General features: G+C 42.4%; 1 protein-coding gene across 18 annotated transcripts in view; it reads left to right on the forward strand.

Annotated features, from left to right (window-relative positions):
* tspoap1 (TSPO associated protein 1) overlaps positions 1 to 13,152 on the forward strand; it is a 75,280-nt gene extending 62,128 nt beyond the window's left edge. For 7 of the 18 annotated variants that reach the window (XM_013912060.1, XM_013912062.1, XM_013912069.1 and 4 more), the window contains 13 exons: positions 1,009 to 1,398; positions 2,496 to 2,651; positions 2,985 to 3,794; positions 4,305 to 4,404; positions 6,508 to 6,650; positions 7,250 to 7,418; positions 8,075 to 8,143; positions 8,773 to 8,820; positions 9,560 to 9,586; positions 9,684 to 9,805; positions 9,891 to 9,962; positions 10,134 to 10,238; positions 10,755 to 13,152. In XM_013912060.1, the coding sequence (XP_013767514.1) occupies positions 1,009 to 1,398; positions 2,496 to 2,651; positions 2,985 to 3,794; positions 4,305 to 4,404; positions 6,508 to 6,650; positions 7,250 to 7,418; positions 8,075 to 8,143; positions 8,773 to 8,820; positions 9,560 to 9,586; positions 9,684 to 9,805; positions 9,891 to 9,962; positions 10,134 to 10,238; positions 10,755 to 11,069 (2,526 nt within the window). In that variant the 3' untranslated portion in view covers positions 11,070 to 13,152. Of the gene's footprint in view, positions 1 to 1,008; positions 1,399 to 2,495; positions 2,652 to 2,984; positions 3,795 to 4,304; positions 4,405 to 6,507; positions 6,651 to 7,249; positions 7,419 to 8,074; positions 8,144 to 8,772; positions 8,821 to 9,038; positions 9,587 to 9,683; positions 9,806 to 9,890; positions 9,963 to 10,133; positions 10,239 to 10,445; positions 10,481 to 10,754 lie in introns of those variants that run through there. The other 11 variants (XM_013912072.1, XM_013912063.1, XM_013912065.1 and 8 more) reach the window with 11 other exon arrangements.
* Positions 13,153 to 22,557: the final 9,405 nt, after the last annotated feature.

Below are 22,557 nucleotides of genomic sequence, written 5' to 3' on the forward strand. Positions count from 1 at the left end.
ATTGGAACGATGGAGCGAGCCGTGGCTTCTCAGAATGGGCTCATTAGACGCAGCACGAATGACATCTTGGAGAAGCTTGCGGCTGCTGTGAGTGCTGAGACTCTGACAACATCTGACAACATCTTGGAGAGGCTCACAGCTGTCGTGAACACTCATGCTCTATGACCAAACTGGATAACATCTCGGTGTAGCTGGATAACATCGTGGAGAGGCTCACGGCTCTCCAACGGGAATGGTGAGGAACCAGTGATGGACATTAGATCGACTGTAAAATTGACATGCAGTGGTTCGCACTAAAGCAAGAACACCACCATTATTTCATGCGGCTACCATATCGGCGCCAGCTGCGGTCTCAAGGCTGGAGCTGAACATAACAAACAATTTCTCCCCTGATAACAAACTGTGTTTAGACTCTTTGTTCCAAACGCCCTTGTACGCTTATCTCCAAGGCCGAGTCAGACGGCAGGTCTGGGCCCGGCGCTGGATGAATAGCTGCAGGGCAGGATGGCTGTGTCTGGATCGGCTTACTTCTCACCCCTTACCCACCCCTGTTGCTTGTCACATGCTTCATGATGTTGTGATGTGGACATTTATGTGCTCTTTGTGCAGAGGAGTTTTTTTGTTTTCTGTTCTCATGCTGTGGCTCCTATGGGGGGCATAGGAGCCCAGCATGAGTAGAGGTCACTTTTTCCCCCTCCTCGTCTTGCCCATTGTATTGTACATTTCAGTGTTTTTCCATAATACTACCGGTCTCCGACCTGTCTCCCCATGTGATGTCTGTGTTGTGTATGTAAGGTCGGGGGGGGGGGACCCATTTCGCTGCAGGGCAACTTGCATGTGACAAATAAAGGCTTTCTTGACTTGACTTGACTAGACTAGATAATCCAGCATATTGTTAATGGCTGCAGTTTGCCAAAGTGTAAATAATACGCTAGATTGAGGCGTCCTGTCCTTTTTGACAGACAGAATAATAAACACCTTTGTCTGACTATTTTTTTCCATTTCCAGGTTAATGTGACCTCCCCGGCCAACTCAGCACCTCAGCCATCTCCAGTAGCGTCACCGACACCTGCTCAGGCTCCATCAGTGGCAGCAGCAGCACCTGTGTTGGAGCAGCACAGAGACACCGACAGCCCTGGAACTATACGTCCATTCCCATCTATCACAGAGTTCATCGAGGACCCCAGTGCCAAGCTTGGGACCCCTGAACGCATCCCTACACCACCCAAAGCCCCAATTACAGATCTCCTTAACCCTCAGGACACTAACCTCATCCGTCCCCCCAGCACTTCTCCTCTGGAGTCAGAGATAGAGGAGGAGCATGAAAATACCCGCTTGGTGTCCATCGAGGAGTTCCTGACACAGGACCAAGACCCAGTGTACTGCAGGAGGCAACAGGTCAGCCTTGTTTTAACTGGGTTATTGCTGTTTACTACAAAATTAAATGTAGCATGTACTCTAAGTGTCTGTTTATTGAATCTGATTATAGTTTAGGTATTCAGAGGTGCACCTAACTTCAGTGTAGATTATATGTCATACTTGGTGAAATCAGATTTGAAGGAATAAGGCACTTAAAGGATATTGCTCTGCCATTGCAACCCTACATTACCCACAAAGACACTCAACAGTCAACATCTTAGCCTGAGATTCTGTTGTATTACTCAAGAAGTCGTAGGCTACAGATATTTTTTATACTCCAAACTTGTGGAGACTGAAGAACTCACTTGGATGAGTGGCGAAACGTTTCTTCCATTGAAAACACTTTGTGCAAATGAACAGAATCAACTTTTTGAGATTTCCTTATCTGGATGATTGAGCATGCATCAAGACTCACAACTTGTAGTTTCCATAACCAACCAATAGAAAGTGTTTCATATATGCAGACTTTAAAATAAACAGGACGTGTACCTGGAGGTGACGGAGTTAAAGGTGCTAAGATGTTTTTGTGAGTGGCCAGAATATACAAGATTGGATATATGTCTATCAGACGGAGGTGGGATTGTTGTGGAGACAAGGCTGAGGTAGCTTGGACATGTGCAGAGGAGGGATAGTGGACATATTGGACAAAAGATGTTAAAGATGGAGCTGCCAGGTAGGAGAAAATGAGGAAGACCAAGATGATGTTCATGGATGTGGCTAAAGAGGACACGAAGAGGGTGGCTGGTGTGACAGAAGAGGATAGTAGGTGTAGGGTGAGATGGAGGCAGGTGATCTGTTGTGGTGAGCCCTAAAGGGAGTTGCAGAAAGTAGAAGAACAACATCAACTCTCAACATGTCAAGTTTTTTGTTTTACGCACTTATTAAGAAGCCCTAAATAATTAAAAGTTAATAAATTGGCTGCAAATTTAAGACCATATTGAACATATTGATTGATGCATTGATGCATGGAGCCAAGGCCATATAAACACCTTCCATGCTCTAGTCTTGTATATGCCCTTTCAAGCTGTGATGCATAGATATTATTTCATTCTGTGCATGATGTAATGTTTCCTCAGAGTTATGTCAGAGGGATTGTTGAACCTCCCAGTGACTACCATGCAGACAACAGCCACTCAGATCTGTCAGACATCCTGGAAGAAGAGGAAGAGGACTTTTACTCTGACCACCTCGGTGAAGTACAGGCAAGGGGATGCACAATTGGAGCTAACAGGGTAAAGAAATTATTTCGTACTATGACCGCAGCTATACACATGCTTGTTTGCAGAGATACTTTCCAAGTTCTGCTTTTTAAATGAAACATGCTTCTTTTAATTTTTCTTCCAGAGTTTAGTTCTCATTTTGAGGCCTTGTTTCTTCTGTTGGAATCATGATTGTGTCTGATTGTGATTCTTGGTTTTTTCCTTCCTCTTTCATTTCTCTTCCTTCTTCATGGTGGCGTTCTCATCCGTTTTGTCTGCACTTGCTTTATTTTCACTGAACATTATAATGTTCCATCCTACCTTCACCGAACCAATCTTGTATGAATAAAACTGTGGCCCTTGCAGTTGTGTAAGTTGGAGGCTCCAGACAGTGATGAGGAAGTTCTTGAAAAGATCCTTAAGTTGCCTCCTTATGTCTACCCCAACAAGCAGCTGTTCAGCATCCCCGAGATGACAGAGGAGGAGGACAGCAGTCAAGAAGAGCATTTAAGTCGCCGCAGCCAGCATCAGCCACAGCTCACCCACCTCCACTCCAGAAACCCAGAACACCTCCATCCTGGCCCTCCACATCACCCTAACCCACACCCACAAATCCCCCCTCACCATCACCACCTCTACCAGGAACCCAGATCCCTAATTAAAGAGCCTTTACCCAAACACGGGGCCTTGCAGGTCAAGCCTAAGACACAGCACAGAGTACACTATGCAGAAACGGTGGACACCGTCAGTTATCCGGAAGCAGAAGACACAAGTTTATACGAGGGTCCTGCCAACAGACGGGTCTCTGCCCGCTGTCCTCCTCGGCCAACCCACACTAGCAAAGACAAAACACTGCTTCGAGGGCTAGGTGACCGCCTTAGGAGGGAGGCCATGCTCAGGAGTCAGATGGCCGTTGCCGCTGCGGCCAACCCCGGTGATGGCCCTACCCCACCAAGACCCTACCCAGTCAGCAAAACAGTACGAACTATGAAGTCACCCATTAGTCCTGGGGTGGAGATTGATGTTGAGTACGGTACAGATGACAATGAGGAGCCTGTGGAATATACTCCTAGGGAGGTGGTGGTGCAGCAGATGAGCTCTGAATGGTGGGTAGAGGGGGCCCAAATGGAGCACAGCAGACCTCCTCAGCGCCGAGGGCCGAAGGCTGATCCGCTGGTAAATGTTGGTCCGCTGGTGTGCCGTCCCAGACCCATCCTCTCCTCTGTAGTTGTGCTAATCAACCCTTGAGCTCTTTAGAGGAAAACTCATAACCTTCCCACTCAATAGACTTTGCCAATACATGGCTACACACAATACATTGCTACCGAGTGGATTCAGCTAATGTTCCCCCTCTGCGTGACTGCACTCATTCCTGCTGCTTTCCTATTCTCCTGCACATTGAAACCCCATCTCTGTGTTTTAAACTAGTCCAGACTGCCTTGTCTTGCATTCGTTTACAGTCAGTGTGCTTTGGTGCGTGGGTGTGCGTCTGCTAATACTGCTGCAGTGCAAGAAAATAATATGCTTATGTTGCGTGCATGTAGAATACCCTGGAGTGTGTTATATATTAGATGTGACTCTGATCTCTGCTCCAATAAGAAACAGTTTAATAATTTTCCTCTCCTCCCATGTAGTGCTTAAACATCATACCTCATAATTCTTTTCTCTTTTTTGATTCTTGAGCAGGAGGTCAGCCAGATCCCTCCAACTGAAGCACGTCCATCATGGAGAGGCCAAGCAGAGCTTTCCTGTAAACCCGCATGCTTGCAGGCTAGGAATCTCAAAGGTCAGAGGCCTTTTCCCCTTTCGTGTTTGTGCTTCCCCTCTTTCTCATTGCTTTCTCTTTTCTTAACCGAAAACAGTGGGTGTGAGACGGTGCTGACACACCTGTGGTTTCTGTTGGCAAACCTCCCCCTCTCTCACATGGAGGTAGTCAGATTAGCACCTTGTGTAGGAAGGAGGGGGGTGGGGTGGGGGTTTAGGGAGAAGGAGGTGCTGTAGCTGCAGTGGAGTGAAGTGAGAGAGAGAGAGGCCGCTAAGCTGAGAACCGGCTTAACCTAAAGTGGCTTGTCATGACAGGAGGAAGTGACAGACATTAAAATAGTAACCTCGATTAGCCAGCAGAGAAATGGCTCGCAGTTTGGACGTACACACCCCTCTGCTTTTCTCTTCTTTCCTCCAGATCTCGTCTCACTTGCTTCCCATTGTTGATTCAACAAGTTGCCCTTTGAGTTAGCAAACCTGGCTGTTCTGATAAATACACAGTTGACTGCACACATATATGCGCAAGTGAACACGTGCACAGATAAGAGGAAGGGCTTAGGGAGAAGTTCTGTTCTATCTACTAGAAAATCAGTGAGGATGTGAAAGTGTGCGAGTCGTCTGCCCGTGACTCTTGCCACAGATGGGCTGATTCTCTCTAATGAGATAGAGAACGCATCTCTTGAGTGCAGCTTAAAGCCTCACTACAGCTCTTCAAATTTGTCTCTTGCTGTCACATAGGCTTCAGTGGCAGTGCTTTTAATCACACTGCTGGAATCTTTTGTGCAATAGTGCGTATCTGTTGCCTGCTTTGCGTAAGTAGCACTGTATTAAAAGCACCTCTAAAATTATACTAGGACTGTTTTTTACATGTTAGGTTTGGTCTGCAAGTAAAAGTGTTGAAAGTTAAACTGGAGAGTGGGTCAGACACCTTATTCCACAGTTGGAGTTTGTGAGCGTGTGCACGTTTGTCAAATGGCTCACACAGCTTAGGATCAGTGGTTTAGCTTGATTACCTCTTTTAAGGACATGCCAGTGCTAGGCGAACGCTGCTCATAGCAACGCAGTTGGTGGGCAGTGGGGGAGGTGCAAGCTTGCAGTTCTATTTGCAGAATTCATTGCAAGCTAAGCACGGCTGCTCTGCAAACTCTGTTGTGTTGAAATAGCCAATATTATAATAGTAAGAGAGAATTGCATCTTAATACCTATAAAATAAATTGCATGGGATTAAAGGGAAATACTTCCACAAAGTAACTAATTCAGAATGAGAGTTATGTACACTGTTGGTATCATTTAATGATACAAGTCTGCAGTTGACTCCCTTGTCCCGTGGAGCGAGCTGAATTATCTGCAGCTCAACGTGACAAAGACCAAAGAATTGATTGTGGACTTTAGAAAGACCAGGAAACCTGTGACCCAGTTTCAATCCAGGGGGTCGATATGGACACTGTGGAGGATTATAAATGCCTCGTAGTACACATAGATAATAAACTGGACTGGGTTAAAAGCACCACTGCACTCTACAGGAAGGTCCAGTGTCATCTCTATTTTCTGAGCCGGCTGAAGTCTTTCAACAACAGTTTTTATGAGTCTGTTGTAGCCAGTGCCATCTAGAGAGCTTTAGCATGTCGGGGGAGCAGATTGAGGATCGCAGATGCCAACAGACTGATTGGCCATAATGTTGTGGGGATGGAGCTGGACTCCCTTAAGGTGTCGGATAGGCGGATGTTGTCCAAGATAAGGACAATACTAGGCAAGACCTCTCAACCACTCCAGAAGATGCTGGCCAGTCATAGGAGCACGTTCAGTGAGAGACTGAGATTACCCAAATACAACACTGAACAACACAGGAAATTGTTCGTGCCTATGCATATCTCCCTGTACAACTCCTCCATCTAATGTACACTACACAATGCAATAGTTACAGCCTTTGCACATACTCTACAGTAAAATAACAAAGTTTTACAGAATATATTTAATCTGTAATATTCTGGATATTTATAACTATTTGTATATATTAGAGCAATTTTCTAATCATATTTGTGTGTGTGTGTGTGTGTGTGTGTGTGTGTGTGTGTGTGTGTGTGTGTGTGTGTGTGTGTGTGTGTGTGTGTGTGTGTGTGTGCAGGTGGTGTGGAATCACCAAAGACGAAAGGAGACAGTGACATACGCATCTTTGTGGCCCTCTTTTCATATGACCCTGCCAGTATGTCACCCAATCCTGACGCTGCTGAGGAGGAGCTTCCCTTCAGCGAAGGACAAATCATCAAAGTATGTCCACACACTGCTCAGGCCCTGATGGCTCAGCATGTTCTGATTTCACAGCATTCCTGTTTTAGACATGCAGCTCAATCTGCATGTTTGTATAGTTGCCAGGGTTGCTGTGGGTTATTCACAAGCCTTAAAGCCTTCTTTGTTATCATCCCCATTAGTTTAGGTTATGGTTACATGAGCTAACACGCTAGGGAGCATTAACCAAAAAACTGCTGGCCTGCTTGTCTTGCAACAGAGTGACAGAAATCTGCATACTGAAATAGTGGAAACCACAGATTAAAGTAATTATCACGCTGCTGAAGGTTTCATAACAAGAAGTGATTATGGCTTTAATGAGGCCTGAATGTAATTCATCCTTTTAAAATTGTTTGGTTTTTATCTTTATTTGCAAAGATTTGAAAATGTATTTTAAAAGGGCTGATTTTGATGTTGGTTGTGCAAATTGTAGCTCAGAGGATAATGCAGCTTGCACATTAGAGGGACATTTAATGCACCCATTTCATTCTAGAGTATTAATGTAATGCTGACCTGTATAAAATCTATATGCCATCAGTTAAAACAACTCATTTTAGTTGATACATTTCCTCCTCCTTCAGGTTTATGGAGATAAAGATGCAGATGGGTTCTATCGAGGAGAGTCAGGCGGTTGTCTGGGCTATGTGCCATGTAACATGGTGTCTGAGATCCAAGTGGAGGATGAGGAGACCCAGCAGCAGCTGCTGCAGCAGGGCTTCTTATCCACAGCAGCTTCCATAGAGAAGATAGGTATGTGACTGTGTTAGTCAGACATTTTCCCCCAACACAGCAGTATTAGTTCTGTTGTTTTGCCATTTAAAGGTGATTTGGTTGTCTGTTACTGATGATGTAAATGCTAATATTTTACTCATTATATCATCCCTGTTCATGTTTGAGTGGGAAGTGAAAATGGCAGCACAATTGTTGCAAAACTTCAATGTTTTGAAAAGTGACTTTAAAATATCCGTCATTTTCAATCCTTCTGTTGATGTCTTCATTTTCTGGAGAACATCTGACAGTTGGTTTTAAGTTGATTTAAAATTGGCCCAAAATATTGAATATGTTCTTATGTTCTTTCTGCTAATAAGGTAATAGTAACCATTGCAGGAGTCTAAAAATGAAATGGGAGGCAAAGTCTCTGTGGCAAGCAACCGAACAGAATCAAGCTAACACTTTGCTTCTGTTTCCTGCTTTGTACCCAGAGCTGTGCTGTTGCAGATGGTTTAACCTTTTCACTTCCACTTGTCACTGCTGTGTCAGCTGCTCACTGGCTCTCATGTGTTAAATAGCTCTCCACTGGCTTTTCATTGTCTACTTTATGTGGTCTGCTGCTCTCAAAAATTACATCTGTGTTTCTTTTTTTATTATTATTATTATTTGGTTTTCCTTTCTAAAACTCCATTAAGGCACTCGCACACACGCACAGCTTCCACGTCGCCCCGTTCCACCGCCGAAACCGAGACGATCCAAGAAAGGTGTGTCTCGCTGCAGATTGCGGCCCCCCGCTTCTCTCCTTTATCCTCCCTTCTGGTTTGCTTCTTTTTCTGTCTCTTTCACTTTAGATTTTGCTCTTTCAGTTTGCTGCCTGCCATTCAGCAACTGGGGCATGGGGGATTTTTAAACCAGCTACTCAAGTAATGAATTCAGACAGCTTCCTAGAATTGTGGGCAAATACTTCCATTATGAATGGAGTATCTGTCGAGTAGTTTCGTACTTTACAATTAAAGCCAAGTATTTAAAGGCTGTTTATGCTACCATCTCTCCACAGGTTAAGTGTGCAACAGCTTTTCAAAAGTTCAAAGACACATACATGAGTCCTGTCATTGGCTATGCATGTAATACACGGATATAGTAGCAGGATGTTGCCATGTGTTGCTAATTCATTAAGAACCTCAAAGAAGGTTTTTGTCTCCTGCTCCTGTGTCACAGTTGAATTACATGGTCACCTACAGATCACTTTGTTGAAACATCCATTCCCCTCTGCGCTCCACCTGTGACTTTGCGTGCTGCCTGTGTGATGACCTGCAGGATTATTTTCAGACAGTGCCTTGTGTCATTCTGTGACTCTTCCTGTACTCTTTTCCCTTCACCCCGTCTCTTCCAGTCAAGTCTGCAGACATCTGCGAGGAGAGTGTAAACTCCTCCAGTCAAGGTTTGTAGCTCTGCCCGCCTCCGTTTGCACCTGCATGATCAGGTGACTGTTTCAGTGTGCCCTGGAGGACAGCATGCCTTTACCTGCTGCTGCTGCTGCAGCTGGAGTTATTTTCTGTTATTTTCTATTTTCTTTTTGTTTTGTTTTTTTTAATGGTTGTAAACATGAGAACTGCATTCAGAGTTGCTGATCATGTCGCCTTCATTCATCCTTTTTAGAGTACGTTTGACTCTTGGCCAACCCATTAAAAGTAAGGAACACTAACAATAAATTCATCTTCTTTGAGTTGAAAATGCATCAAATGCAGGGGAAATCATCTGCTTGCAAGGGGCAGCCAATCAGAAGAGGGAGGGTGAAAGGAGTTAAAAGCAGCTTGCTTCAGCCAATGGTTGAACTGAGAGGCTCCACTGATTCCCAGTGTGAGAGCAACTGTGGATCATACAAAGATTAAATATCACATAATAGTTACTCTTTAACGGCTTATCATTAACCCTTAGTTATAAAGGTCAAACAGTCCCTTCTGTCCCTTCTTTTCATCTAATAACATCCATTTGTCTCCATTTTTGCTAACAGTGTTGCAGAGTAATTTACTCTCCCCGCCTCAGGATAAATATTTGCTCCGACTTATGTTTAATGGGGCAGCACAGTTCAGGCTGCCATCACCTTTTTCATGAATTACAAATGCTAACTCTCTCTGCTAATCTTCTGTTCTTGTTGTTCTGATGTGACTTTCCTTCAGCTGAGCATGATGCTGAGCGAGTCGAATGTACGTACACAATCAGTTTATTGGAAATGCCCATTTTCAGGACTCTGTACTAAAAAAAGTGTTTATCCACCCACCCCCCTTTCTCATTGGCTGACAGATCCCAGCCAGGTGGATCCCTCAGCCACTGCAGCTGTGGGGAAGCCAGCCCCAGGAGCCCGAAGGATGGTCGCCATCTTTGATTATGACCCACGAGAGAGCTCCCCCAACACCGACATAGAGGTTAGGACTGCAGATGCTTTCTTTTTGCTTTATGGGGCTGAAATGTTTGCTGATTACCTGCTCTGTTTGTTATGCCCCTGTCCAGGCTGAGCTGACCTTCAGTGCTGGAGATATCATACATGTGTTTGGTGACATGGACGAAGATGGCTTCTTCTACGTAAGTCTGAAAATGACTAGGAGATCTGACATGACTGCAATATTATGTGGCTCTTAAAACGTTTAACTTTACTTTGCTTAAAACTTAACTTTACTGGCTGTAGCTGTACCACTTATAAAATACCTTTGTAGTAGAGAGTGCATTTCATCAAATTACCACCTTCTCTTTCAGGGTGACTTAAATGGCCACAGAGGCCTCGTCCCCTCCAACTTCCTGCAGGCCGTCCCAGATGATGCTCCTGTGCAGCCTGCACCTGAACCCAAGAAAGAGTCACAGGTAGCTTTGAAACTGTGGGCAATGGCCTGACCTACATGGTTACAAGTCACTGACATCCCAGATTTCTGTGTTTCTTTTTGTTATCACTCACAAGTATGTCTAATTTCTGGTTGTTGAGTTTGTTGTTTCTTTAAACCTGTTTTGTTTCATTAATTCTGCTCTGTCACATTTCTTTCATCTCACTGTTTCCTGCATGGCCTTTTCCAGAAGCAAAAACGTTCTGTACACTTTGAGACTTGATCGTAAGTGTTTCTAGGCGATCAACGCTCTCGCTGTCTGTTTACTTCCTCCTTAAAACCTTCTCAACCTGTAGCTGTACACTGCTTCTGTGATCCTGCCCCTAAATGTGAACCACAGGATGAGTTGAAATCTTTCTTCCTCTGTGTCTCCCTGTTACTGTTTCCTTTATCAAATATTAATTCTAATAGAAGAAATGATGAGCCTATGTTGTGTAAATGAACTTCAACAGTGTTTTGCTTTGCTGCTTTTTAAACTCTTGATTTCCTTTTTTCCTAGGATGCCTGGACGTCTTCCACAGAGCCACAGGAATCTGGGCCATCAACACTAGAAGAATCTTTGCCCCCTCAAACTGAACCTGCTTGCCCCGCCATGACAGAGCACACAGATCTACAACCCCAATTGGCACCCACTGCAAGCCCCACGTTAGACCTGGACCCTGCTCTGGGCCCAGCTGTAGTGAAGGCCTCAGACCCCCGTCCTGTGGACAGCCCTGCACAGGCCGAATCTTCTGTGCAAGGAAAGAAGAAAAAAGGTTTTTTCTCCAAAGGCAAGAAGCTGTTCAAAAAGCTGGGATCCAGCAAGAAAGAATGACAAACTTTGGACATCTGACACACAACACTTGTGTCACATTAAAAGCACTTTTTCTGTAACTGTAATTCTCAGTTGGTAGTCGGTGCAGTTAGCAGCTATCAGATCTAATAATTGATGCTTTAACTGTCAGTAGTTCTACATTTGCCTTAGAGCACTGGTAGACCAGCTGTTAAATATAGAATACCCTAAAACACCCAACGGCATCACAAGAGCATGTATAGATGCATGTTGAAGTGAGCAATTACTTCCTAATAATCTGAGCATTTGCAAAATTTCAACTCATTGGAGGCTTTAAAGCAGTTTGAATCTCCTTTAGGACTGACTTTATTTAGAACAGTCAATACGGAACAGAGAAGACGTCATCCCAACTCAGAGACAGCTAATGAAGTGTTAGCTTTAATGCTCATGTACTGGTGCCACTTTATTTATTATTTGAAACAAACAGACAGAGGCAGCACGCCGTCTCTTCCTCTGTGTCATTATTAAGAATGCACTATCTATCCTGAATGGATGCTTCTCTCTGTGTTTCTTGTCTTTAAGAGTATTTATACATCACTTTGTACAGAACATGATATTTATTTGTATCGGATTCCTGCCCTAACAGTGGTCACACCGCATGAAGTGGCATCGGGGCGTAAAATTAGAGGTTTAGAGCTGTCAGAGACAGCAAGGATCCACTTTGGTATGTGTAGTTTAGAGCTAAGACATCGTGGCGTTTGTGGTTAACAGTCCTGACTGTTTGTTGGCGTTCAATGTAAAGACTGTGAAGGGTTCTCCGTCTTTGGCATGTGTGTGTGTGTGTGTGTGTGTGGATGAAGCCACACAATCGCTGGTGAGACTGAAAACAGTTGCCTTTCTCAGACATTAATACAGGAACTCTTGATGGCTGTGTCAACAGTCATAACTGACCTAACTGTTACTTGTTTGCCATCTGTGTGTGAGTGTTAGTGTGCAGAAATGAGCAGTAGCCAACAGAGCTGCAACTGAATGAAGTATTTGTTGATTAATCGGTCAGTCATTTAGTTTAAAACCAGGGGGATGCCCGTTAGATCCCTGCAGCTCAGTGTGACTCCAAAAGAAGAGAAGAAGAGTCAGTGATTATGTTTGAGAAGCTAAACTAGAATAAACTCATGTGTGACCCCTTTCAGCCCACTTCCTGCTTTGTGTCTGTGGGACTAACCTGTATATGAGGAGGCAGGTGCTTGAAAAATAATTAGATTTTGAACTTTATTTCCCTGTATTTGGGGGTTGAGCCATCATGCCATGCATGGTGGCTCAACTGGGTTTTGACACAAACATCTTCAACATCTCTCAGTGTGAAAACGTCATGATTAATCAACAATTGCTTTACTGTTGCAGCTCTGCTTAATCTGTAGTCCCAAATGAAAACTGTGAAAATATTGTAGCTGGTCATAGATACTGAGCAGTGTTAGCCTGTGGGGTGTGGTGATGTTTGAATGTGGCACACAGAGCAGCACTTTCTTAGAACAGCGTTTAAAATGAGCAGTTTTCAGTCATTGCTGTGGTGGTTAGCTGCACTACTGTAATGTGATAGACTCTGCAATAAGTTGTTGATGTGTGTTTAGTTTTGCCTCCTCGTGTAAATGCAGTCACATAACTGTAGTCAATTTGAATGGTGTTACGTGATCCCTCTTCAGCCCACACGGCGTTTTTCTGTTCGCACATTTGCATCACAATACTGTCAAAGTTTCTTCAAAAAGTAGAGCTTGAGCAATGGCGGCTCTTGCGTTTGACTGCAGGGGAACAAACACAGAGCCGTGCTGACACACACACACACACACAGGGCTGTTAGGTAGCTTCTCAGGTTTTCACACCTTTCCTTTTCCATGCTGAGCGTGTGGTTGTTGAAAAAGCAACAGGAGATGCCAAAATGTTCGGTGCTTTCCCTGGTTTACTAGCGCTGGCTTGAAGGCCCGTGTGGCAGGTGGAGCGAAGGCTCAAGCTGGAGGCACGTTATTTATTTTCTTTTTCTTTTCTTTAATGTGATGAATGTTTGAATTTTGTCAGTGTTAAAATAAAGGGAGCATGATGATGCCAAGAATTAAAAAAAAAAAAAAAAAAAGAAGACAGGGGGCTGGATTGACACTTTAGATGTGAAGTAGCCGGGACAGAGGCAAGAGCGAGGCTGTACTGTCTGACTTCTTCATGTGTTTCTTTTTTTTTAAGAATCAAAACAAGGGCGGATGCTTAACAGTTGCCGAAATGTACAGCAACCATTTGTACTTGTGTTGGATTTGACGGCCTTTAATGCACAATTATTTCTCTACCTGCTGAGTAGTAACATAGGCATCCCCCTCCCCCTCCATATGTTGTAGGACCCCTGTAGGCAGTATTTTAGCTCAGCTGATCATATTTAGCCTTACACGAAGACCTTGTTTAGTCTTAATCTGTTGTTTACAGGATGTTTATTGATTGCATGCATACTAATGTTATACCCATGTTTGGCCTTATTTATGTTGCTGTCACATTCTCCGTCTTTGCGGGCTCCCTTTTGAATTGTAGATGGTGGATGCAGCGGGAGATGGAGCTGTAGGAGCTGTCTGTATGTACTGAACAGTGTTGTGACTATTTTCATACAATGCAGATTTTTTTTTGTAATCTTTCCTGAGCTGCATTTATTCATTCATTCATTTGTTTGAAACCAGTGTAAGATTTACCTTTTTATATTATATATAAATATATATATATATAAATGTTTTTATTACCCATTTTTGGAAGCTCGTGTGTAAATATTTTTTGTTAATATTGTTTTTCAGATTTTTTTTTCTTATGCATGCCCAGGCAGTGTTGATGGAGGAACGGTGTATGAAGATGTTAGAACTAAAAGGATTAAAATTGTGACGGTTTCTTTCAATATGGATCTTTTTACAGCAATAAATTATGTATATTTTCACAGAAAACACCTGTGTGTGTCATGTGTGGTAATTTGAAAAAGAAGCTGAAACACAAGGTCCCGATTTTTGGATGTTTATCTTTATTTCATATCAGCAGATCATACATTGCACATGTGGTAGGTGAAACAGATGAGATCTAAAGCGGAAAAAGAGTTGCAAGCTTTGCTCTGTGCCGCACGCTGCCCATGTGAACAAACTGCTGCAACACTCTGGGCAGAGCGTGGCCGTGCGAGACAAAGCAGCTTCCTCTTTTGCAACTTCCTGCGCGGGGCGCCATGTCGGGCCTCTGCTCTCCCTGAAGCCAACAGTACACTCATCCATAAAGTAGGAAACACTACACTGTGGCGAGGAGTTTAGTAGTGCTTTCTACTTTATGGATGACTGCACTGTACATCCACCGCTCCTCTTCCGTCTTCTGTCTTCTCCCACTTCTCTGTTCTTTGTGCACCTGCTCTGGCAGCTGCACACATACACACTAACACAGACTAACACACACCAACCACCCCTCCCTTCCCCTCCCCCGCCCCTTGACAGATAGACCGACCTGAAACCTCTGTGCTTAACAGCTCAGCAGCCCTTGCTCATGCTCAACCAGAAAAAGCACACTTCCTGATTCCTCTTGAAACACTTGCGTGCCTTCTGTTTCCACGCAATTATTTCAAATTCATCAGATGTCTGGTTACATTTCTGAAGAACATAAACTAAAAAAATGTAAAAAAAAACAACCCTGTGAGGCAAAAATTAGTTGTTCTTTTTGGAGCAAACTGCCAGAGGAAGCGCTATCTTGAGGAAGCCATTTTAGCAGCCATGAGTAAGCTTTTCTGTCTGAGCTGTTCTCTTCGATCAGGAGGCGTTTAAAATAAGTCCACCAATAACACACGACAGCTCTGATCACATTGAAATGGGACCGGACAGAAAGATCCGAAAGACACGTTTAAGAATTTCAATCATAGTCTCAAAGAAAAACTTTGCAAAACCTTTAAGTTTTAAATACAAATGTGTTTCCTCAGTAATCCAAGCCAACCTCTGAACAGAGGCTGCTTGGCTAGAAGTCAAATCAAAGAAGTACAGAATGAACAAAATAAAAACTGTAAATTTTGGTTTGCTTTCCACATCTGACACACAAAAATCATTTACAAAAAAAAAAGATTTCAAACATAAACAATTCAAACAGTTCTAGCATTAATCAAAGCATGTCAACCATTAACACTTTACCTCGACCTTTCCTTTTTTGTTTTGTTTCCTGTCTCTCTGTTCTGAACGCTGATTGTCCTGTGGCCCCACAGGTGTCTTCTGCCTGTCTGAGGAGGGGATGATGAAGAAGAAGAAGAAGTCGTCTCCTTTTGAACCCTCCACAGTCACGTGATGTAACCACAGGAAGAGGTTTAACAGTCACAGGCGCTCTCTTTCTCTTCTTCCGTCTTAACTCTGCCTACTGCAGACGCCTTTTTTAAAAAAAGCCGACAGCAGTTGGACAATGAGCCCACCGTGACATGAGCAACACACACTACACCGTCCCTGGTTGCTTTTAACAAATATGTTTCTCTTAATCCACATCGAGCTGGGAAACGAGGTCAAATTAAAGCATAACGAGGTTATAATGTCTGCAGTGTCAACTTTTACTGGTTCAGCTCACATTCATGTATCACAGTGATGGTTCACTTCCACGGCTTGTGTATGTCATTCTACGTGTTGCACAGTGTGGCAGTTAGGATTTCTCCATAAATGAGATCTATGAGCAGCCAGAGGTGCAGTAAGGTTTGGTGGAGCATTTCCTGTGAGAAGATGGTGTCGGTGATAATCTTAACTAGAGCGGAGAGCTGCTGTAGTTCTTACTGTTAGTCAGTTCAACACCGCAGCCATCGTTGCTCGCATTCTTCTGCACACATCTTAGGAAATGTAATGTGAAATAGGAAGGTGACAAAATCCACAGTCTTTACTTTCGAATGTATTTTTACACGAGGGGAGAATGCTGGGTTTTTGGGTTCTGATGTCAGCAACCATATGAGCATGGAAGTGCTGCTTTAAGGCAAACTTGTTGAAATGTTTAAAAAAAAAAAAAAGAAGTCAGCTGCGACCGCCATTAAAAAGAAAAAAAAAGGCACACTGAGTGACATTTTCATCAATGTGCTTACGTTCTGTTGGGTTTTTAAAAGTGAAAGGCTACAAGTTTCAATTCCCCCTGAATGTAAATGTCCAACTGTAACTGTTTGGTTTCTCATAATTCAAACCCTGAAGGGCATCTGGGTGAACCCTGAAGTGTGACAGCTACGGCACATCGCTACCAACTTCAGCTTTCTGGACTATAATCTTTAATCTACACTACCTTCCAAAAGGAAGCCATTCACCTTCCTACTGCACTCCCTGTATTTGGCAGCACAAATTCACAAATTTTACATACACAACATAAAGAATCCTAAAGAATAAGATTAGTAAACTACCCAAAATGAACATCACAGCTTTAAAACCTTGAATATCACTGCATCTGTGATCTAACAATCATTCAGGAAATGTCTCCACCTATTTGTTTACATTTTATACCCGTATCAATAACTACATCTTTCTGATCAAACTCTGTTGCTTACATTTTTGCAGTGGGCAACACATTTTATTAATTCAGCGTTTTAATGCTTTATTTTTTCATTAAAGAGCAGATAAAGTTCTTACTTAAGCTATTATTAAATGTTTGAGTACTGCCCATAAATAATAAGATGTATACAATAACATGCCACAAGACTCACAGAAACATTTGGGATATATATTTCCTAGCCTCTACATTATTTTCACTTCTCTTCTAGGTTTCTAAAATCTGCTCTTATGGTCACTGTGTTGTTGTTAGCACATGCACAGGGCTAAATGTTTGGTTATATGTTAATGTTGGATGGGTTTGTGTGATTGTGATTGTGTGGTTTTTAAAATGACAAAGTACTTGGATTCTTCTTAAAAGGGTCTTAAAATGCTCATGTGGAGCTCTGTGTTTTCATTTGGGGCCTTTGGGGCCGGCTTTACACAACTTGGAAGTTCAACAAAGCGCTTGTTGATCTGATGTTGGCACCGCCCGAGCTCACCCACTGTGTGAATCCAGTCATTTTAGCTTCTGTCTCTTAAAGATCTCACCTGGCCTAAAAGCTTGCTTTGCTCTGATTAGTCAACGTCCAGAAGCCTGCAGAGGGGCCGCACCCATTGCTTGTGAGCTGGTAGTGTGGGGGATGTTAAACAGAAATATAAGGTACAAAAGGTTAGTTAGAACTGTACTGATCAAAGCAGACAGGAAAGGTGTGTTAGATCCTCTTACAAAAAAAATCAATAAATAATTACAATTAAAAACTCATGCATTCTGCTTTAATAAAATACTAAAACTAGGAATAGAAATGGATAAATGAATGCTTTTTAAGAATGACTTTAGTGTTGGAGACGGTTGAACTTTGAAATGCGTTAGATTTGTCTCGCTGTTTCCCAACCAAGGGCTCAAGCCCCTTCAAAAGATCAAGGCATAAATTGTTTTGTTTTTTTAGTTTTTTTAGTTTTTTAAAGGGCTTGTGAAATTACTTTTAAGAAAGAATAGAAGAAAAACAAAGCTCAGTCACATGTGTTTCATCATTTTTGGAACACTGTCCTGGTTTGGTGAACTTTTTCTAGCTTGTCTGACCTTTTGGGTCAGTGAGCGTGGAACAGTTCGACAGAAAGCGTGCGAGTCCTCGGACACCTAAGTCCATGTGAGTGTTGTCCGCTACAGACACAACAAAGACATAAGAGATAAGATGACATCAAAACCACAACAGATGCACCTGATACAGCAGAAAGAAGACTCTCAGGAGCAACCAAGAACTTTGATCTGCTCCTGAAAAGAGCTACAGCTCCCTGACTATGTATTTCAGTTTATATAATGCCAATTTACAACAGCCACCTCAAGGCATCTCATGTTAGGGTAAAGGTGTGCTAGCAGCGTGCTAGCACACTGCTAGCACTCACTCGCATATGTCATTGAGGAAATGGCCCAAACACTGTGAGGAATATTCTAACACTGGGGCCTTCCCCCCCACACTGGCTCTTACGATAGACCTTATCTGGACCGGCAGCCATTTCCCCTCCCTGCCAGCACTCGCCAAGCTCCCCCTGGGCTACAGCCTGGGTGTCGACACCACAGAGCCACCCTGATCCCTCGCTGACCTGCAAGCTCCACACAGGCCTGAACCTGAAATATTAAGCCAGCTGTTTGTAACTTTTTTGACTTGTGGCTCTTAACACCAAAAAACTGTGTCTGGCTGTGGCCCCAACAGAGATGGATTTCTCCTCTGACCTTTCACATGGTGCCATTTAACCCTCACTCAGGTTCATTCTTCTACCTCCATTCATTTTGTCTTTGTTTAGCACCTTAACCCACATGCAATTTTTCTTAGCACAAACCTAACGTTAAGTCTGATTTCATAAGCTTCAGCTAAGAGTAACACTGCTCAAAGTAAATGAAAGGGAAAACTGCAATAAAAATGCGTTCAAAAATTTACTGAAACCAATATTGGGATAGGAATAGCTTGATTTACCTGAAAATCAAACTGTGTATCCAAAAGACTACAAGAGAAATTCTAAAAAGGAAATCTATAACACATATGCAAATAAGTTTTATTCCAGTTTGCTTTGGAAATAATTCACAGTTCCTAGCTTATATCAACATATTGTATGAATAAAGCTATGTTGCTACCTGATGAATAAAAATACCAAAAAGGAAACATTTTGTTAAATTAGAAAAGAAAAACATCTGTCCTCACATTCATTAGGTGACACTTGAAATACATATGAAGTATACCAAGTGTACAAGTGAATAACACAAAATAATACAAAAGTTACTTTATGAAGTTCCACAGTGGAGCCTAAAACATCAATGCAGCTGTCTCAGGGCAAAAAACAGGCATAAAGATTAAGATTCAGGCAAAACATTTGCAGCCTGAAGTACAGTGAAGATAAAAACAAAGTTAACCGTCTATTAATCCTAGCTTTTATAAACAAGAACATATTAAACACATTATTTAGTCCTTGGCAGGTCTTATTATTAGGACTGGGATTGGACTGGACTTTGACTGTGTCATAGCAACAGCTTGATTCTTTTCTATTTCAGCTCTCCTGTTTAGATTTGCTGCTGTGCTTGGCATCATTGTCCTGTTGCATGATTCACTTTCAGCCCAGCTTAAGTTGTCGGACAGTTGTCTTCATATTTGAACTCTGATATACAGAGGACGTTATTGTCAACTCAATGACGGCAAGGTGCGTGGGTCTCATGGCTGCAAAACACGACCCCTCCGCTGCCATGCTTGACAGCTGCTATGAGATGTTTAGCGTAACCCTAAACACAACCCTTTTCTCCAAACATCGCACTTTGAATTATAGCCAGACAACTGTACTTTGGTCTTCTCCGTACAAAGGATTTTATTCAGGAAGTCTTGTGGTTTGTTCAGATCCAACTTTGCAACCCTAAGCCGTGCCCATGCTGCCATGTTCTTCTTTAGAGAGAAGAGGCTTTCTTCTAACAACCCTTCCAAACAACCCGTGCTTGTTCAGCTTATTTCTAATTGTACCTTCATGGATTTTAACATCTAACATGCTAGCTGAGGGCTCTAGGGTGTAAGATGTAGCTCTTGGTTTATTTGCAGTTTCTCTAAACATTGCATTGTCTGACCTTGGGGTGAGATTTCAGGGATATCCATACTCGGGAAGATGGGTATTTGTCTTAAATGTTTTCCACTTGTGAACAATCTTTCCCACTGCAGAATGATGGATTTCAAATTGTTTACAAAGGTATTCTTTAAGATCATTGCTAATATCTTTTCAACCTTGGCACTTTCTTAACACACAGCTGAATGCTCCAGACCAGCAAACCGCCAAATCCTTTGCTTTTACAGAGGTGCACATTTGAATTTCATTATATTTTATTTATTTTTTGAGTCCAGTGTGAACATTTGGGAAAGACAAAAGGAAGGAGTCTCATGCCAAACTTCTCTCTCTCTCTTGTTGAATGTAAGTCATGGAACAAGGCACAAATAGCGACATAAATAAGAACTTTCAAATGTAGTCTACAAAATGACAAAACAGGTGAATGTACAACGTTGAACATAGCTTTAGGGTTTGTAATAAATCTCAGTGCTCCAAAATAAACAGTATCTAGAATATGTAAGCATTGTGAAGAAGACTACTGAGATAAAAGTGGAAACATCAAGTCTCTGGTTTTTCCTCAGAGGACAGAGAAGTCTCAATTCTAAAGTAAAAACCCAGTTTCACTGTAAGGTTTTTACCAGATGTACACTGACATCTAATTCCTGTGTACTTTCAGAGCTGTACACAGGAATTTCTGTAGTAATATATGAAAGGTTCAGTGTTTTTTGAGTTTGCATTTGAGAACATCATCAGTTTAGTTTTGTCAGCATATGAACCAGTTCTAAATCACACAAGTAGATTTAGCAGACAGAGAAGATGTTGGGAGTAGAGTAGTACATCATCATATCATCAGCGAAAAAATTAGAGGGTTTTTTTTTATTATGTCTAAAGCCATTTTCATATATAAAATAAACAGCAGCAGTCTTAGAATGGACCCCTGATAAATAACTTTGAAATCATCCAACAGTTTTGTATTTGTTTTCTACAGCCCTGCACTGACAAGTCTTTGCTTTAAGATGAAGCAAATGGAAATGGAACAAAGCCTGCAAGGTAGTTCAGGCAGTACATGAGCAACATTGCTTCTTCCAAGCTGCCCTCACTTGATATGCAAATACATCTTCTGATTTGGCAGTCTGACTGAGTTGTAAAGTCTTGTGAATGCAGGGCCCAAACACCAAACTCTAACTAAATTCTGCTCCTGAAATCAAAGATTTTAAATGTGAGGTATCTGAACTACTCACAGACATGGCAGTTAGTTAGCAGTTGACAGCGTCTTCACTTTCAGATGCTACACAGAAAAGTCCACCTTACACACTTTTGTTCATCTGAAACATACAGCCCGAGTGAGGATTTTACTACAGAATGAGTACTTTCATACATGCTTTGATACCTTTTGATTTTCACCATTTGCTTACTTGTGAATATGCTGCTGTTCTTGTATTCGACCAGCGTTAACATACAATAGCTTTGTCCATTGAAGCTGCCAGCATTTGTAAAAGGAATTGAAATCCTTCAGTATGATGAACTGTTCTCAGTTCTGTAGCTGCCAAAGAGAGGAAGCTTTGTAAGCCTTGTGAAACACATTTACACACACACACACACACACACACACACACACACACACACACACACACACACACACAGAGCAAGTTAAAGTGTGTGTGACCTTTTGCTGCTAATGTCCATCCCCCATGCAAAATACATCCCCTTGCTTCCCTAATTCCCGTTTATCCCAGTCAGACAGAGCACTTTTCGAAACTTAGCTGAAGAACTTTCCACTTGCTTTTTTTTTCTTTCTCAACAAAGGTTAGTGCAAACCTGAAGTTAACACCTCGGTTCATGATCTATTACTTTCCCCTAAGCTCAGAGCACTGATACATCCAAATAAGGGCAAAGGCACCAGTGAAGCCTCATGGGTGTTGCTCTGTGTGTGTGTGTTTGTGCATGAGTGTGTGTGTGTGTTTGTGAGAGAGAGAGAGAGAGAGAGAGAGAGAGAGAAAATGAAGGCTATACTTCACTTTGCTTCTCTCAAATGCTGCTGCAGCACTTAATCTGAGTAAAAGCCAGCACATGGGCGGAGCCGAAAGCCTTCCTGACAGCGCCTGCGGTCGTGGAAGCCGAGTTCTCAGTTTTGTTTTTAGTTTGCAGCTCTCGTGAAATGACTTCACCCACGTGTAGTTTGATGAAGACAGGTTTAGGCCACATGGAAAAAACCCCCACTGCATTTTAGTATTCTATGTGTCGCACTGCAAATGGTGGTGGTGGTGGTGGTGGTGTGTGTGTGTGTGTGTGTGTGTGTGTGTGTGGGGGGGGTGTCAAGGTGAACAACTAAATGATGGTGTACATGCACTGACTGATCTCAGGGCCCACATGGAACAGTGCAAACTGACACTTGTGGTTTATTTCTCATTTGGTTATCAACTGCCTCCAACCACTGGAGGTAAAGCGTCTCTTCAAAAAGTCTCTGTTCTACTTGTGATGGAAAGAGAAGTCTAACCTGCTGGGCATTTGAATAACAGTGATATTTAATTTGTATGGTTCTGTAGGTGAAGAGGGAGGAATGTGAGCAAAGTGGCTGTAATTGTGTTTGAAGATGAGATGAGACTTACAAAATGAGTATTTTCTCATTTGTGTCTTTGAAGTTTTATTGTAGCACTTTATAATATAACTCGTGACAAAGAGTGTAATCCCTCTGCAATTACATTCAATTTCAGTGTATTTTGTTTAAAATAATATTTATCTACAAATACTTAAAGCATACTAGAATAAGGAGGTAACAAGCCAGGTTTTACAGGGAATAATTAGTGAAATAATCTTTTTACACATTTGCATATAGATAGATAGATAGATAGATAGATAGATAGATAGATAGATAGATAGATAGATAGATAGATAGATAGATAGATAGATAGATAGATAGATAGATA

This window comes from Pundamilia nyererei, unplaced genomic scaffold, assembly GCF_000239375.1.
Source record: "Pundamilia nyererei isolate P.nyererei 1_Seehausen unplaced genomic scaffold, PunNye1.0 scaffold00080, whole genome shotgun sequence".
Classification (NCBI taxonomy): domain Eukaryota; kingdom Metazoa; phylum Chordata; class Actinopteri; order Cichliformes; family Cichlidae; genus Pundamilia; species Pundamilia nyererei.